The 16,204-nt window shown below is 46.6% G+C and overlaps 1 protein-coding gene and 1 long non-coding RNA gene across 3 annotated transcripts in view; both read right to left on the bottom strand.

Moving 5' to 3' along the window:
* The window catches only part of PLXNC1 (plexin C1), a 152,040-nt gene that overhangs the window by 88,794 nt on the left and 47,042 nt on the right, over window positions 1–16,204 (bottom strand). For both annotated transcript variants that reach the window (XM_045467017.1, XM_045467016.1), the window contains exon 5: window positions 1,628–1,742. In XM_045467017.1, coding sequence (XP_045322973.1) covers window positions 1,628–1,742 — 115 coding nt within the window. The remainder of the gene's footprint in view (window positions 1–1,627; window positions 1,743–16,204) is intronic.
* LOC123592097 lies at window positions 12,044–15,191 on the bottom strand. The gene is made up of 2 exons (XR_006709591.1): window positions 13,764–15,191; window positions 12,044–13,529 (listed from the first exon to the last, which is right to left on the bottom strand). It is a non-coding gene; the product is annotated as an uncharacterized LOC123592097 (long non-coding RNA).

Raw genomic sequence — 16,204 nt, 5'->3', positions numbered from 1 at the left:
GGTAAGCAAATTATGCAAGCAGCATTTTTTATTTAATGAACAAGTTGCTTTCCCTTACTACATTTAGCTGAAGTATCACCCTTAAAATTTTCAAAATGATAAAAAAAAAAAAATCTTGGGTAATCCTTCTTTTTTAAATGTGTATTTATTTTGAGAGAGACAGAGAGTGTGCTTGTGTGAACGGGGTAGGGGTAGAGAGACAGAGAGGGAAAGACAGAGTCCCAAGCAGGCTCTGTGCTACAGGGTGGAGCCCAACATGGGGCTCGATCTCACACCCGTGAGATCATGACCTGAGCCAAAATCAAGAGTCGGACACTTAACTGACAAAGCCACCCAGGCGCCCCAAATCTTGGGTGACCTTAACCATTTATCAGAGTCCTGGGTATATTCAAAGATCATGGCATACATAAATATTTTTTATCATTCTCTATCAGCACCCAAGTTAGCTATTTTTCAGACTGCTAAGAGAAATAAAAATTTGACCACACCTATGCTGAGATGCCTAAGCATCTTTTTCACACAGTTTTTTCACTCTGACTCAGGGCTGGTGGAGGTTTGGATGAAGGCTTTCCAAGTTCTTTTTTCACTGCCCCCCACCCACCTGCTGGAAGACAATAGAAAGTGACAACAGCCAAATACCTTTAAATCTGTGAGTTCTGATCAGTTATGACTTGAAAGCTTTATTCTTTTATTATTTATCACTCATTAAATGCTCTGGCTCTCCTTTATTAAATGTTAAATCATCTTAAGTGGTATGGTTCTTGCTATTTGAAATGGCAACGTGTACAGGAAAAGAGAAAGTGGCCCATTTCCTTGTTAATGTGGCATTCAAATAAAACAGAGTGAGCTCAACAGACAGGTCAACTGACTGCTGATGGGGATTCTGTACAATTATTCATAATACAAGAACTATAATTAGGGAGAAAACGTCTCCTTATAGCACCACTGGGATTACAAGGCAGGAATTCCATTTTCCCATAGGGTATGGATGGCTGTGAATCAGAAAATGCTTGAATATGCCCCTTATTGCTTCCTCTCTCTCATCCGGTGACAGGGCTGAAGAGCTGCCCATGGCAGTATGGCCATAACAAGAGCCCACTGGCTTTCCAGGGGACCCCACTTGCAATTTTCCCTGCCCATATTGGTTTCTCACCCTCTCGACCAATACCGCTCATATAGCCATGCACATAAGCTAGTTATCAGGAGAAGCCTGAGCAAATTAGGAAAAGGGCCATAAAACAAAATTCTACACTTAAGTCACATTTAAGGAATCTTGTTGACCATGAATTGGAACTTTTTTCTTCTTCTTCTTCTTTTAATCAGTATATTTTTCTACTACAATGATAGTCCATCTTTTCTTGAAATTCAACTAATGAGGGTCATCTTCAGCTCTACAAGATGACAAACTCCATGAGGGCAGGCTCACGCTATGTCTTGTTCTCCGCTATTTCCCTAGCACCTTGCAGTGTGTATGGTATCTGCTGGGCCCTCAGTATTAGTTAACGAAACGAATGGGCTCCCTTACTTCGGCTTACTTAGCACTAGTAGGTATTTCACACACAGAAGGAAGCGAGCATTAGTTGTACAAAGTGAGACAACAGAGACAAATGAAAGTCTTTCCTCTTACCTTATCTTCACTGCTTCGAAATAGGTTAATTTGAGGGCACTTTTTAGCTCCGGATGAAATATCCAGCCAGTTTTCATAGTTGTCTAAAGGTACACAATCTTCTTTGAAGGTACACCTATCAGAAAAAGCAAAAGGCAACAAAACAGCAACCCCACACATGCATTAGTTCAAAGTTTCTCATACTTGGTTTCAGTGCAGAACGCCAGGCTTTGTGGAGAGGACTATCGATTTCAAGTGAGAATAGGAACATGATGCTAAAACCATGAAAAGCAACAGGCCAACAACAGAGCGTTTTTCCATCATGTCTATGAGCAGGGAACAACACATTGAAATGTAGACAACACGTTGAACTTAGACTCCCGAGGCACCTCTCACGATGACATCGCCAAATACATCCAAAGCATATCCTCTCACGGATTCTAAAATTAAAGAGCTCCCTTCCAGAAAAACCTTGCAAAGCACAGCCCAAGAAGGGGTTTACAGATCATATAAATTTTAGGTTTGTGATTTGTTCCCAGAATTATCAACCTACCGTGCAAATTTTTATTACAAAAATAATAAAGCTAGCTTGTGCTTTGTTGTATGATAATTAAATATAAATATTTCAAGGGCAGAGTCCTCCCAAGAATGTGATAAGCCATTCCATAACCATCTGCTACATGACATTTATTTAGACAGAAACCCAATTATATCAAAAGATATGGGTGCAACACTTTCCAGGGCCACTGTCTCAAGTCTGTCAGCTCACAGGAAGCCCCAGATAAATCTTAAGCTGTAGCCAGGGCCAACTCCTTTGATATACATGACCAAGAGCTGAGGGGTGAGACTGGTCCTTTGCTCGATGTCCCAGTCACTCTAGGTCATGCTAACTTGGGAACTCCTATCTCACCAGAAGGGCCGCCAACCAGACGAAAAGAATGAACAGCAAGTGTCATGTTAGTCTCAAAGGTGCTGAATTCCACAAACATTCCACTGAATACCAACCAGGCAAGACTAAGACATCTCTGTTATCTAAGCCTCCCCAAGGCCTCAGGTTAAAATGAAGGGGCAGGGGAGAACCAGTGTCAGTAAGTTTGAAAAGAAATGGAAAATTCATGAATCATGAGATCGAAAAGCAACCAAATGATAACCACATTCATCTGTGGGGAGTCCCTGAAAGGACCGGAGTGCAGTGGGGTGTGGTCCCCCAAAAGGTATGTGACTTCACAAGCATTTCGATTCTCCTTCTTCCTCTTCTCTCCTTTTTTAATTCGTAAGAATTTAGGCCCCACGGTTTCGTCTTTGAGCTCTGCGCTAATTTGAATATGACAAAAATAGAACAGGAAGCCAGCGAGTTTCATTAAACATCATCCTCAAGCACAATGCTTTGAGCAAGTATTGGGGAACCCTGTTTGCTAAGAGCCCACTGGTGTCCAAACTCCCCTACATCCGTGGCAGTTCCTTCTCCAACACCCTGACCGTGGGGATTTTCAACAGCGGTTCTCGCCAGCTATAAATTTATCCGACCCTTGATGGCTAGCTCGTCCGTCACGGACATTAAGTTCAAATTCAACGGCCTGTCGGTGTCACGGGGCATTTGCCACAGAGGGACGAGTATGGCTGGACTGAAAAACAGAATGACGAGGCTGGTTTCTCTATTTTGTATTTGAGAGAGATTAGGACTGCCAAAAACTACCTGCCTCTCAGGGGCACTCCAGTTCGTATTAGGCGCTTCCTCTGTCTCTAAGAACAACAAAAACAAAAACAAAAAGCCAGTTCTGGAGAGACCGGAGTACAAATATTGTCGTAGGCTCTTAATGCTGCCTGGAAGTCAAGGCCCAAAGGCTGCCAAAAAAACAAGTGTAAAATATTTCATACAAATAGTGCTGCGATTTGCCAATCTGTAGGCACAACACGGTGGTGCCACTGAGTTATCACTCCCTTTGCTGAACTCCTATAGCGTTTCTTGTCGGAGCCACACGTTTTGGTATTTAATCATATGTTGTGTTGAATGACAACTTAACTGTTTCATATGCCGGTGTCATTTCTCCCCATGTCAGCTCTAAGCTCCTCAAAGGAAGGGAGAACGCTTTTAATGTTTCTTCAGCAAATCCCTCCGTGTCTGTCAGCATGATATGCAAATACTGGGCTTCAATAAATATTTTTGAATGGGTGGATGAAATATGAAATCTCTATAGGTTCTTTCTGGTGATTTTTCTTTCTCAAGTTCTCTTACAATTTAGGTCTGACTCCTACTTACCATAAACAGACTATTTTTAATGTAAGCTAAAAGTTCAAGTCCGGAGCCAGAGAGGGAGAAAATTAAGAGCTGAGGTTTTATCTTTTGGAAGTTGATCGGTTTATCTTTTGGGAAAAAAAAAAAAAAAAAAAAAAAAAGGAAAAAATATATAATGAACCTCTTCCTTCCTATTTTTTTTTATTTTATTTTTTTATTTTTTAAATTTTTTTTTTTCAACGTTTATTTATTTTTGGGACAGAGAGAGACACAGCATGAACGGGGGAGGGGCAGAGAGAGAGGGAGACACAGAAGCAGAAACAGGCTCCAGGCTCTGAGCCATCAGCCCAGAGCCCGACGCGGAGCTCGAACTCACGGACCGTGAGATCGTGACCTGGCTGAAGTCGGACACTTAACCGACTGCGCCACCCAGGCGCCCCTCTTCCTTCCTATTTTGTGTAAGGTGGGAACAAAATCCAACCATGTTAAGCAACTCAACATAAATTTCTTATTTTTAAGACACCTCTGAAATTTCGAAGCTCCCGTTTCTTGCTTAACAGTAAAAATAAATAAATATATAAAATAAAATAAAAAAAACAAAACAGCAAACCGTGACACTAAGAATGCACAACCAGATGGTCAACCAACAACAGTATCTTATTACTTCTGCAATATTGCAGATGATAAAATCTTCATGACAGCACATTACCCACGCGTTCGAATTTCTTAAGGAGGGGGAGCAGATCTTGGGGCCCCCACGTTTTAGTAAAACAAAACCAGGTGTTTTGAAATTATCCCTTTTGAAAGCTGTCGTTCTTACTCCTGTGTATCACCAAAGCCACGGTCAGGCGCGTAGACACGTAAGCCTTTGCCCAGATGAAATGTAAAATCTCGTGGTGGGGCACAGCTCTTGGTGAGGCTGACCCTCACGAGGTGCTCTCAGGTAGGCTGATCTCATAAGTGGCTTCACTTCAATTTCTTCGGGCCACAGATCAGAGGAAAATTGGATTCGGATTACAATGAGCACATTCTGGAGAAACTGGCAAGCGATGCATTTGCTTCCCTTACTCTGTGTTATTGCTGCTGCCCCACCCTCTACGGGGGAGGGTCCACCCAAAAGTCCTAAGATTCCCAATCACTATTTTCTTTTTCTCGTCCTTATTTCTAGCTGCATCTCATGCCCACACGATAAGGCCACTATGCAGACGCTAGCCTATTTGCCAGTCAGGGAATAGAAGCTGCTCAAATGCAAAGAAAAGACTGTCTGTAGAAACAAAACAAAGCAAAACCCAAACCAGAAAGTTAATTAAAAAAAATTTTTTTTTTTCCTTAGGGGAAAAACACCGTATGTGGAAATCCTTTAGTGAAAAAGAATAAAAAGGCTCGTTCTTATTAGTTCGCTATGAAATCTGCTGTAAAGCTTAACCTATTCAAAATAATAAGAGTTTGATAAGGCTCACTCAACTCTATAAGTACATGAGCCACCCCTCTCCCACCCCCAACTCATTATAAAGTATGCTCAAAACCTATCCAGGCCTCCACTCTTTTTTTTTTTTTTTTTTTATGTTTATTTATTTATTTGAGAGAGAAAGAGCAAGTGCGTAGGAAGGGCAGAGAGACAAGGAAAGAGAGAATCCCAGGCTCTGGGCTAACAGTGCAGACAGAGCCCGACGTGGGGCTCGAACTATGAGATCACAACTTGAGCCGAAATCAAGAGTCTGACGCTTAACTGACTGAGCCACCCAGGCGCCCCTAGGCTTCAAATCTTGAACAGAAAGGTTCCAGATACTTGTTTCTAAGTTTGCTGTTTGGAATTCAGAAAGTATTTTCATAGTATGGGTTTGCTTCCTGAACTCCTGGAAATCTTTCTAAACCCAAATATCCCAGAATAACTACCCCAGGCACCCGCAAGGAGGGAGCACTGCCCTGACCAGGCGCTGGACCGAGTGCTCTCAAGTAGTACTCCCCCTTCGTCCTCACAGCCACCTCATTCTGCAGGGGTGACACAGAGGCTCAGAGAAGTGCAAAAACATGCCAACGTCATACAGCCACAAGCGACACGAGCCTGCCTCCAGAGCCAACCACTTGGCCACTTTGTTGCACGGCCTCCTAGGAATCCTGACAACCACTTAGTAAGGTGTGAAAGGGTAAAGATATTCAGAGATCCCCCTGGCTTCCTGGGGCCTCAACAGTGGTTGGGGGCTGGGGCTGTGCCAGGACGAGCCCCCCAGGATCAGAGATTAAAGAAGGTCAGACAGAGTCTCTAGGTTGAGAGGACATCAAGGACTGGGTGGGGAAGGGGGGATTCTGCGACTCCTCTGATTTTCATCTGTCACTAGCCCTGAATACAAAACATCCATCTACAGGTTAAAATCCCAGGAGGCCCCCATTTTACAAATCTACCGTGCCCCCCAAATCGGCTCGCTACCCATCTGTTTGTCATGTGGAATGCACATTTCCCCTCCCCGTAGAAATAATGTTATAAACAGTGATTAGGTCTCCAGGTTAGCCCACAAAACCTATTTATCCGTAATGTAACCTTCGATGCTATATATTTGCAATAAAGTGTAGCCGGAAACAATGAGATTGCAGCCATTTGCATTATATAGCAGTTTTTCTTCTACTTTACTTGTGTTTCTGCTCAGCTGGTAGTCTGGGAACAGTGCCCAGCTGGATCGACTTTTACATTTATTACTACAGTATTATATTTATACAGCATTTCTGTTTTTTTTAAATGGGTATGATTTAAATTATTAAATTGTTTTCATGCCAACAGAATGCACAGGGAGACCTACCTCTGAAAAGGAGCTGAAGTTTCCAGGCAGGTGAAAGGCCCCTGGGCTGGGCTGGGCTGGGGGACCCTGGAATCTGACTCTATTAGGCCAGAATCTCTCTCTCTCTCTCTCTCTCTCTCTCTTTTTTCTCTTGGTCAGTGAGAGTTTATTGGTCCTTAGCATGACATCTCAGTTACCAAGATAAAGTCACATACATGACTGCAGGTAAAAACACGTAAAATAATATAAAAATATATTGAAAGCTACTTTTATGTGTGTCCTGAATTAAGTGGTATAACAAACACTATCATAAGCAGAGAGCTTCAATCACACAATTCAGTCTCACTGAAGTTACAGGAGTGTTTGTAAATACGAGTTTTAAAATCTAAGTTACAAACATGTAAGCACTGAAAGACTAGTATAAAAGTGAAATGTGGCATCTAAGTGAGCTCTTCTGTCATTAGTTGACAGCCTGGGACAATGAGGGAGCCTTGCCTCACCTACTTTTTGAGGTACGACTATCCAACTAGGTCAGCAACATGCTGGAATACTTAATGGTCTTTGAGTTGACTTTTCCCTTTTGCGAAGCCCAAAGAGCAACCCAGAGCTTATTACTGTGCAAAAATTCTCCAAACTCCTAACAGAATTTAGGAGGGAACTTTTTCTTGTGACCCGCAGTGTCCTGGCCCAGTGTCCTGGCCTCAAGCCAGCGAGTCCCCAGGGCTCAGATGGGGCTGACTGCCAGCAGCCCCTTCCTAGGGAGATCCCTTTTCTCCAATTTGTGCCTCCTCCTTCTGATAAAAAAAAAAAAAAAAAAAATCTCGTATCAAAACGTAAAATAACCCATCGCTTCAGAGACCTCACCATGATCACACTCACTCCGGGTGATATAAAACTGAAGCCACTAATAGGAAAGTTGACAAAAAGCATGTGAGCCCTGGAGGACTTCTGCCCGCCCCTAAGAAAAATCCTACTACACCTGATGTCCCTGCCGGGCCCCTGGCGTCCACTCCTAAGGTCAAAATCGGCAACACAGTGCCATGGCCCTTCCTCCTGAGACAGCCTAAGACCCTGTCCTTCCACCTGTAGCACTCAGAGGAATCAAGTGGATCTTCAATTCCACAGTCAGACCCCTGAGGCGCCCGGCAGGTTCCAGAAGGGGTGGTGCGGGGGAGCAGGCATCCTCCCTGCCTCAGTCCTCAAAGAGCCCACTTACTCAACCTTGAAACAGAAACTCTGTACTCAGAAACGTAACTTCTACTTCCTGCCACTCGAATTTCATCAGCATCCCCTAATCTAATTGTTCGCCAAGAGCAGACAGTCCCTGAAGGAAACTGATAACTAAGTATCAGGTCATTGGCTGGAATGTGGGGTTGGTGTGACCTATTCCAAAGATTCTATACTGATATAATATCAGAAAACTTTTAACAAGGAAACAAATCCAGCCTCTCAGGGAACGGAAGGCTGTGTCCACATGGGGGGAAGGTTTTGCCAGGAGAGCATCCCAAGGTCTTCTGCTAAGTGATAGGAAACAGATGTCTGCATTTTTAGGAAAGGCACAGAGGAGGACCCAGGTGGTCCCCAGGGTTGGGGGGCTTTTATGGACACTGTCAGTCCACCAGATGAAGAAGCCAAACTCGACTGAATAGAAGAGAGTAGGATGTCACTGTGGCAAAACTACACTCCAAATGCAAGGCCTCCAGAGTCAGGAAAAGGGAATGTCAAAATGCAAGATCAAAATAACTTGCTGGGGAAGCTGAAAAATTGGATCTTCATCACTGAAGCTGAAAGGCAACCTACATGATAAAATTATGCTAATAACAGAGACAATTTAGAAGATTTTTTTTTTTAAAAAATGAAAACATCTAGGGGCGCCTGGGTGGCGCAGTCGGTTAAGCGTCCGACTTCAGCCAGGTCACGATCTCGCCGTCCGTGAGTTCGAGCCCCGCGTCGGGCTCTGGGCTGATGGCTCAGAGCCTGGAGCCTGTTTCCGATTCTGTGTCTCCCTCTCTCTCTGCCCCTCCCCCGTTCATGCTCTGTCTCTCTCTGTTCCAAAAATAAATAAACATTGAAAAAAAAAATTAAAAAAAAAAAAAATGAAAACATCTAATATTCCAGGCCACGTTCTTTCACATGATTTGATTCATTGTTTCTTTGTAACAAACCTATGAAGAACAGAATTGTCCCTGCTTTACAGATGGGGGAAACTGAGGTGCAGAAGGTACCATATTGCTTTCCCAAGGTCACAGAGTTAGCAAGTGGAGGGGCTGAGATACAAAAACCAGGCAGTGTAGCTTCCCACGTCCATGGTCTCATCTATGAGCCTATATGGCCTCCTACAAAAGCTAACACTGAGCCCTTCCCACCAGAGCAGGGCCAGGCACTGCTCTGAGGGCTTTCTGGAAATCAACTCATTGATCCTGACAACCACCTCAGGAAGTAGGTAGGTATTATCTGCTCCACGTCAAGCATGAGGAAACTGCCGTGCAGAGAGGTCAGGTGGTGCGGTATGGGTCTCAGCAGTCCTCTTACTCCTGTGCCAAATTCCTCAGGGATTCCAAAGGCTTCCCAGGACAGCAACATCGTAAGTGCCAAGATAAAACTAAACAGGTTCTCCCAGAGCAGGGCCATATAGGAAAATACAGGTTTTATTCACTTCTTGGCATTTTTCAAAATGTGTTCTTTGGGTTGTTTTGGGTGTTCGTGTTGAAGTAGGGTTCTATTGTTACGAGGTTTGGGAGACACTGGTCAAAAAAATTTTTTTTAAACTAATTTCTCTGCTGCAGGACTTCTCAGAGCCTTGAATACGCTGGTGTACTTTGTAACTTTTCAAGGCAGGAATGAATGATCTTCCAGCTTTTTAGAAGTTCTAGTATGCACGCCAGGAAATACTGCCTGATCTTGGTTAATGAGCAGTAAATCAAATAGTGGAAAAAATAGAAAACCCTGGGCCTTTCTTGGCTTTTTTCTCAACTCTCATACTCGGTTGATCATGACCTATTACTTCCAAGCATCCGTCTAGGCTATCTCCTATGTTCCACCCTCATCCATCACCTCTCACCTGGGTTCCTGCCTTCCCACCTCCAGTGCCTCCAGTCAGCCTCTACATGGGCATCTAGGTTATTCTCAAACACAGAGTGATCATAGTACTTCCTACTTAAAAACTTTCAATGGCGCCCTTTTGCCTACATTAAACTCTTCCACCTATGTGTCTTTTATGACTAGGAGCCTAGAACACATGTTTCCATGTCCAAGTCTATAACCTGACCCTAGCATCTAGCCCCTGCGTTCCTCTCCAAACTCATCCCTAGGCAACTGTGGATTGGTGAGTCTGTCTGTTTGATTAACACATGCGGTGCTAACATGCCTGCCTCTTCCTATCATATGCTGTTCCCATGGTCCAGAGTGCCCTTTGGCCTAGAATATACTTGGTGCAACTATGTTCCTTGTTCAAGGCTAGTTCGATGGGACTTTCCCCATGATTGCTTGCCCAACCTTTAGGCAGAGCAGTCGCTCCTTCCTCTGTGTTCCTGTGGCACCTTACATAGGCTCCAGGTATATACAGCACATAGGATTGGTTGCTAATTGCCTCTCTCTCCCACCAGACTGTAGGTCACTGAGGGAAAGGCCCAGCTCATTCACCTTGGCGCCTCGGTCTAGTACCATATTTGGCATCCACACCACAAATATTTACCGAGGGCCCCCCAGACACCACACACCACAGTAGGTGCTGCAAACACATCACTGCGTAAGCCGGTTAAAGTACCCCTGTTAACGACCTTATGTTCCAGTGAGGCACACAGACATAAACCAGATAAGCAAACCATAATTTAAAATAATTTAAAATTCAGGTAAGTCTTCTACAGAAACCAAAAAAAGGAGCACAGAGGAACTACTTTAGATTGACCGGTCAAGAAAGATGGCATTCCAGCTCGGAGTTCAAGGATGAAAACCATCCAGCCATATCAGGAATGATGGGAACAGCATTCCATTCCAGGCACAAGGAACAGCACATGCCAGGACCCTGAGTTCACACAGAGCTTGGTCTCTGCAAGGAACTGATTAAACACCAGACCGGCTAGTAATCAAAGGGGAGAGTGATTCTGCCAATTACAAGCCAGTGACCTCGGGCAAGTGACGGGCCCTCTGTGTCTCAGGCTGTCCATCTGCAGATACACAGATGATAACAGGTTCTACCTCATGGAGTTGTTACAACAATGCCTCGGCGAATATTAGTAGCTGTTGGTATATTTATCACTTGGGCAAATGAAACAGACTGTAGGCAAAAATTTGGAGGACATAAGGTAAACAAACAGAAGGGACCGGGGCAATAAAGCTACCCAGACTGCCCGCTGGCATTGCCCACATACAGCAGGTCAACACTCAGCACACCTTTCCTACGTAAGGAGGCAGACAAAGTTCAAGTCTTCTTGGAAGATTCTTAATCACAATGCTCCTTCCCCCCAATACGAAGGGGCTCCTGGGGGTCTCTCCATGCCATGAGCCCCGCCTGTGAGCACTTTCCACAGTGGACGGATGGCTTTTGGTCAGTGTGCGCATCCCGCCCTAACCGTGAGCTTCTCTGGGGCAGAGCCTCATTCATCTCTGTTTCCCCCAAGGGCCTGGTCCAGGGCCTGACCCACAGCTGGTATTCAACAAGCACTGGCTGAATTGGATTAAGAATTCAGTTTTCAAGTGACTAAAATTCTTGACTAAAATTCATGATACCAGCATAAGGTGTTTCATTGATTTTTGTTCGCTGGGCTGGCCTGTTAACTGGCATGGTGGAAAACCAGCCTTTGTCTTGAAACTTGGAGCTGTTTAGCGCACATAAAACACATTTGCAGCCTGAAACACTCACACAAAAGGGATTTGTAGCCTTCACCCCATGTGGTTCTTTTGTAGGTGATGAGCGTACTAAAGTTGGTGTTTTTATTCCCAAGCGCAAACCATGAGCTGAAGAACTTAAGGAGGTATTTTTAAAATATGTAACATGGAAGTAAAAATAGGAAACCGACGGATGCCTCTTGAGTCAAGGAGCTCTGGGTTCAAAGCTCCTTGTCCACACATTCCCGGTGCAGCTGGGGGCACATCCCTTTCCCTCTCTGGGCTTCAATGTCCCCGCCAGTAAGCAGGTGGCAACGCTAACAACCCCATCTCCCTGAGGCCAATACCGAATGCCATGCTCCCTTCTCTATGCAGCAGAACATAAGCGCCCAAGCTTTACAGAACGTTACAAAAGCAAAAACATGAAAGATGGCCTGGAAGGCTTCCAGCGAAGATCGGAACGGTGTGTCTGAAGGTGGAGGAGTTGCTGGGAACAGGACATGTACTAGGTCACAAAGACAAGGGAAAACATTTGAGGAATGTTTAAAAGCCAATCAATACATACTTATGAAAGTGCCTGCTGCCTGAGATAAGGTCATTTCAAAAAAAAAAAAAAATCTCTTCCATTAAAACATGTATTTACTAAAAGGGGCGTTCCTTAATGGTACTTGTTCCAAGACAGAGAACATCAATTAAAGAGACGGTGCGGGTAACGGTTTGGAGGCTGAGCTCTGACGACCTCAGCGGCCAGCCCTTTCCAAGCAAAACCGGCTTCTGAGTCAGGTGAACGCTCTCCCTGCGTTGACCTCTGTCAACTGTCGGGGTAGCAAGAGCTGCGCCCCTTAATGACTTCGTCCCCTCTCCACCTTCTGCTTTGAAAGAAGTAGGATCTGTGCATAGCTCCTCCCAGTTGCCAAAGCTGATGAAGAACCCGGCGGGGGTGGGGGTTCTGCACCCCTGGAAGGGCCCCCCGATCCCTTTCAGCATCCTCCGTAACCCAGATGCCTGGGCTGGGCGTCTGCCAGGGGAATTCAGTGACGCCCTGAGGTCCGAAGCACGTATTCCCCTTTGCTCCCCACTGCTTCCACCCCACAGACAGCTGTCCTACGAGCTCCTACACAATTAGTCGGCACAATGGGGTCCTCACACGAGAAGGAAGGGCCACCCCCAAATCCCATCATTATCCTTACCGCTGTCATTAGAGCCGCACGGGACCATAAAGAGGTGTCACTGCACAGTGACACATCCCGGCTCGGAAGGAAAGGAGGAACGAATCAAGAATTACAACAAACTTCGGTCTCAAACTGTCCTCCTGGCCACTCAGCTAGGGGTGGCCGTAACCCCTGATCGGGGGTGGGGGGGAACATCTCCAAAGCTGAATGTGCTCCTCAGGTCTTGGCTGAGACCCTCCCTCTCGGTGAGGGCTTCTGGAGCCGCTCCGTCCCGTTCAGACTACAACTTGTTCTGCCCCAAGCCAGCGCTTCCCTCCCCTGTCCTCTGCTGGATTTGTCTTCATAACATTGCTCACCATCTGACATGCTAGTTCCTTATTTATTTTTACACTGTCCCTCTTCCCTCATGCAGGGAGTTGAACAACATTCCCTCAAAATTCAGGTCCACCCAGAACCGCAGGAGGTGACCTTATTTGGGAATAGGGTCTGTAATGAAAGGATCTCAAGAGTAAATCCTCCTGGGTTTCAGGAATCCAGTGATCGGCTGTCTCGAAGAGAAAGGAGAGGGAGATGTGGACACACAAAGAGGAAAAACCCACATAAGTGAGAGGCGGGGATTGCATTTCTGCTGCCACAGGCCCTGAAATACCAGGAGCCCCCCGGCAGCTGGGAGAGGAGAGGGACCACTTTCCCCTAGGGCCTTCAGAGGGAACATGGCTCTGTGGACACCTCAATTTTGGATTTCTAGCTTCCAGAAGGGTGAGAGATAAGTTTCTGTTGTTTTAGGCCGCTGATCGTGTGGTCATTGGGTAAGGCAGCAGGAATCGAACACCCTGTTAGAAGGACCTCCCCGAGGGCAAAGGTTTAGGATGCTGTCGTTCACTGCTGGAGAATCCTAGTGCTTAGAACAGTACCTGACAGGGGCGCCTGGGTGGCGCAGTCGGTTAAGCGTCCGACTTCAGCCAGGTCACGATCTCGCGGTCCGTGAGTTCGAGCCCCGCGTCGGGCTCTGGGCTGATGGCTCGGAGCCTGGAGCCTGTTTCCGATTCTGTGTCTCCCTCTCTCTCTGCCCCTCCCCCGTTCATGCTTTGTCTCTCTCTGTCCCAAAAATAAAATAAACGTTAAAAAAAAAAAAAAAAGAACAGTACCTGACACATACTAGGTGCTCAATAAATACCCATTAAATGAAAGCATGGATGTTTACACTTTCAAGGTGGAAGGGTTTCTACATGTCAGGTTGGCTCCCATGGTCCTTGTTGGGCATAGCCAGTCATCCATGAAGGGCCCATTTGGACCAGGCTCTTCCCTCTCCTCCCACAGCCACAGGGGATAACGTCTCTTCCTCGTTCCTCTTCCCTTTCCCTACAGTGGGAGGTGAAGGTACCAGCTTATACAACCTGCAGCAGGCACAGTAACAGCCCCCAAAGATACCCACGGCTCAGTCTCTGGGACATGTGAAAATGTCCCCTCACACAGCTAAAAGGGCTTTGCAGATGGGATTAGGGATCTCAAGAGGGGGGGAATTATCTTGGATTATCTGTGTGGGCCCAAAGTAATCACAAGGGGATCAAGAGAAGGCAGGAGGGTCAGGGTAAGAGAAAGGGACGTAACGAGGGAAACAGCCAGAGAGATGTGAAGATGCTACTTTGAAGATGCAGCCAGGAGCCAAGGCAGGAAGGAAGGCTGCCTCCGGGAGCCAGGAAAGACAAGGAAAAGGCTCCTCCCTACAGCCTCCAGGGGGAACACAGCCCTTCCACACGGTCGGTGTGAGCCCCGGGAAACCCAGAGCAGACTTCTGACCTCCAGAGCTGTCAGCACGGTTCCAAGCCACCCAGGTTGTGATCATTTGTCACAGCAGCAGTAGGAAGTGAATACACAAGCTCAAGTGGTTTGCTTGTCCCTCCCGGGCACACTGCATTCGCACTTACTTCCCAGGGTGGCAGGAGGACTGATTGGAGCACGGCGTGGAATGTGAGGCACAGCATCAGCATCTAGTGTAGGAGCACGCTCCCCCTGCACGCTCCCTGGAGACTCTGTCTTCCTACCCGGGGCTGGGGCGGGGGCTCGCTTCCTGCGGGAGGGTCAGTGGGCGCAGTCCCACCAGCTCCTCTGCGAACAGCCCTCGCGGCCGTCTCCGCTGCACACTGCCCGCCTCTCAGATGCAGACGGGGCCAGCGGGGACTGAGACTTCACAAACGTGGGGTTATGGGCTACCGAACTCCATGGGTTGCCCCAGTCAACTTTCTGGGCAGTGACAGTCTATGACCATTTAGAATTACAAATTGGCCAGGGAGGTTCGAGGGAGGAATGTCTCCGGGAGGAGAGAGGGGAGGCAGACCTCAAGACAGGGGAGGAATGCAAGGGAATGGAGGTGGCCATAGGCAAATCATTTAACTCCTTTTTTGTTTGTTGCTTTGGGGTGCTGGGGACAAATATGTTTAGCAGTCTGATTTTTCTCTCCTGTGTTCAAAAGTCCCTTCTGGGGGGCCTATGGGTGGCTCGGTCGGTTGAGTGTCAGCTCAGGTTGTGACCTCGTGGTTTGTGAGTTCAAGCCCCGCCGTGGGCTCTCTGCTGACAGCATGGAGCCCGCTTCGGATCCTCTGTACCTGCCCCCCCTTTCCGTTTCTCTGCCCCTCCCTGCTCGTGCTCATGCTCCCCCTCTCTCTCGAAAATAAATAAACATCAAAAAAAATTTCCCTCTCCCCCACCCTTTTAGAAAGTCTGACATTGGGGGCGCCTGGGTGGCGCAGTCGGTTAAGCGTCCGACCTCAGCCAGGTCACGATCTCGCGGTCCGTGAGTTCGAGCCCCGCGTCGGGCTCTGGGGCTGATGGCTCAGAGCCTGGAGCCTGTTTCCGATTCTGTGTCTCCCTCTCTCTCTGTCCCTCCCCCGTTCATGCTCTGTCTCTCTCTGTCCCAAAAATAAATAAACGTTGAAAAAAAAAATTAAAAAAAAAAAAAAAAAAGAAAGTCTGACATTGGGGCCGGTCACAGAGTGGTGTTATTAGGCCACGCTGAGGAATGCTCTCTTACCAGCAGCTGCGAACCTGAAACCTGCTACCAGGGGCTGCCTGGAGGTCTTCCCCTGGTCCATACGGAAGAAACATAGAGAAGGATGTGGGCAAGTATTAGATTTACACAAATAATCAAGGGGAACTACAGATACCCTATAGTTAACACACCTGCTGATTAGCAAAGCCTTACCCTATATACTTCGTGTGCAGGATGGGGCATGACAGGTGGGGCAATGAAGACAAGCTCAGCCTTTCCTGCATGGCCCATTTTCGGAAGAGGACCCAGCCATGGTTCCATCGGGGGACGGGGACCAGAGCAAGTGGAGCGCCATGGTGGTGCTGGGAGAGGTGGGAGGCACATGAAATTTGAAGAAACAGCCGCCAGGTAGAGGACTCGGGAAGAACTGGGAGATAAACTCATTCATTACAAAATATACCAAAAGACAGTGTACCCTGGGAGGGGTACCATTGGGAAGTCTGATACAGCTGCTGCTTGAGTGAATGCGGTTCATGCTGGATGCTGCCATCAGGATAATCTTTTTAAACCACAAATATGATCATGTCAATCCTCTGCTGA

This window comes from Leopardus geoffroyi, chromosome B4 (genome assembly GCF_018350155.1).
Source record: "Leopardus geoffroyi isolate Oge1 chromosome B4, O.geoffroyi_Oge1_pat1.0, whole genome shotgun sequence".
Taxonomy (NCBI): Eukaryota; Metazoa; Chordata; class Mammalia; order Carnivora; family Felidae; genus Leopardus; species Leopardus geoffroyi.
This window is presented reverse-complemented; position numbering and strand designations above follow the sequence as displayed.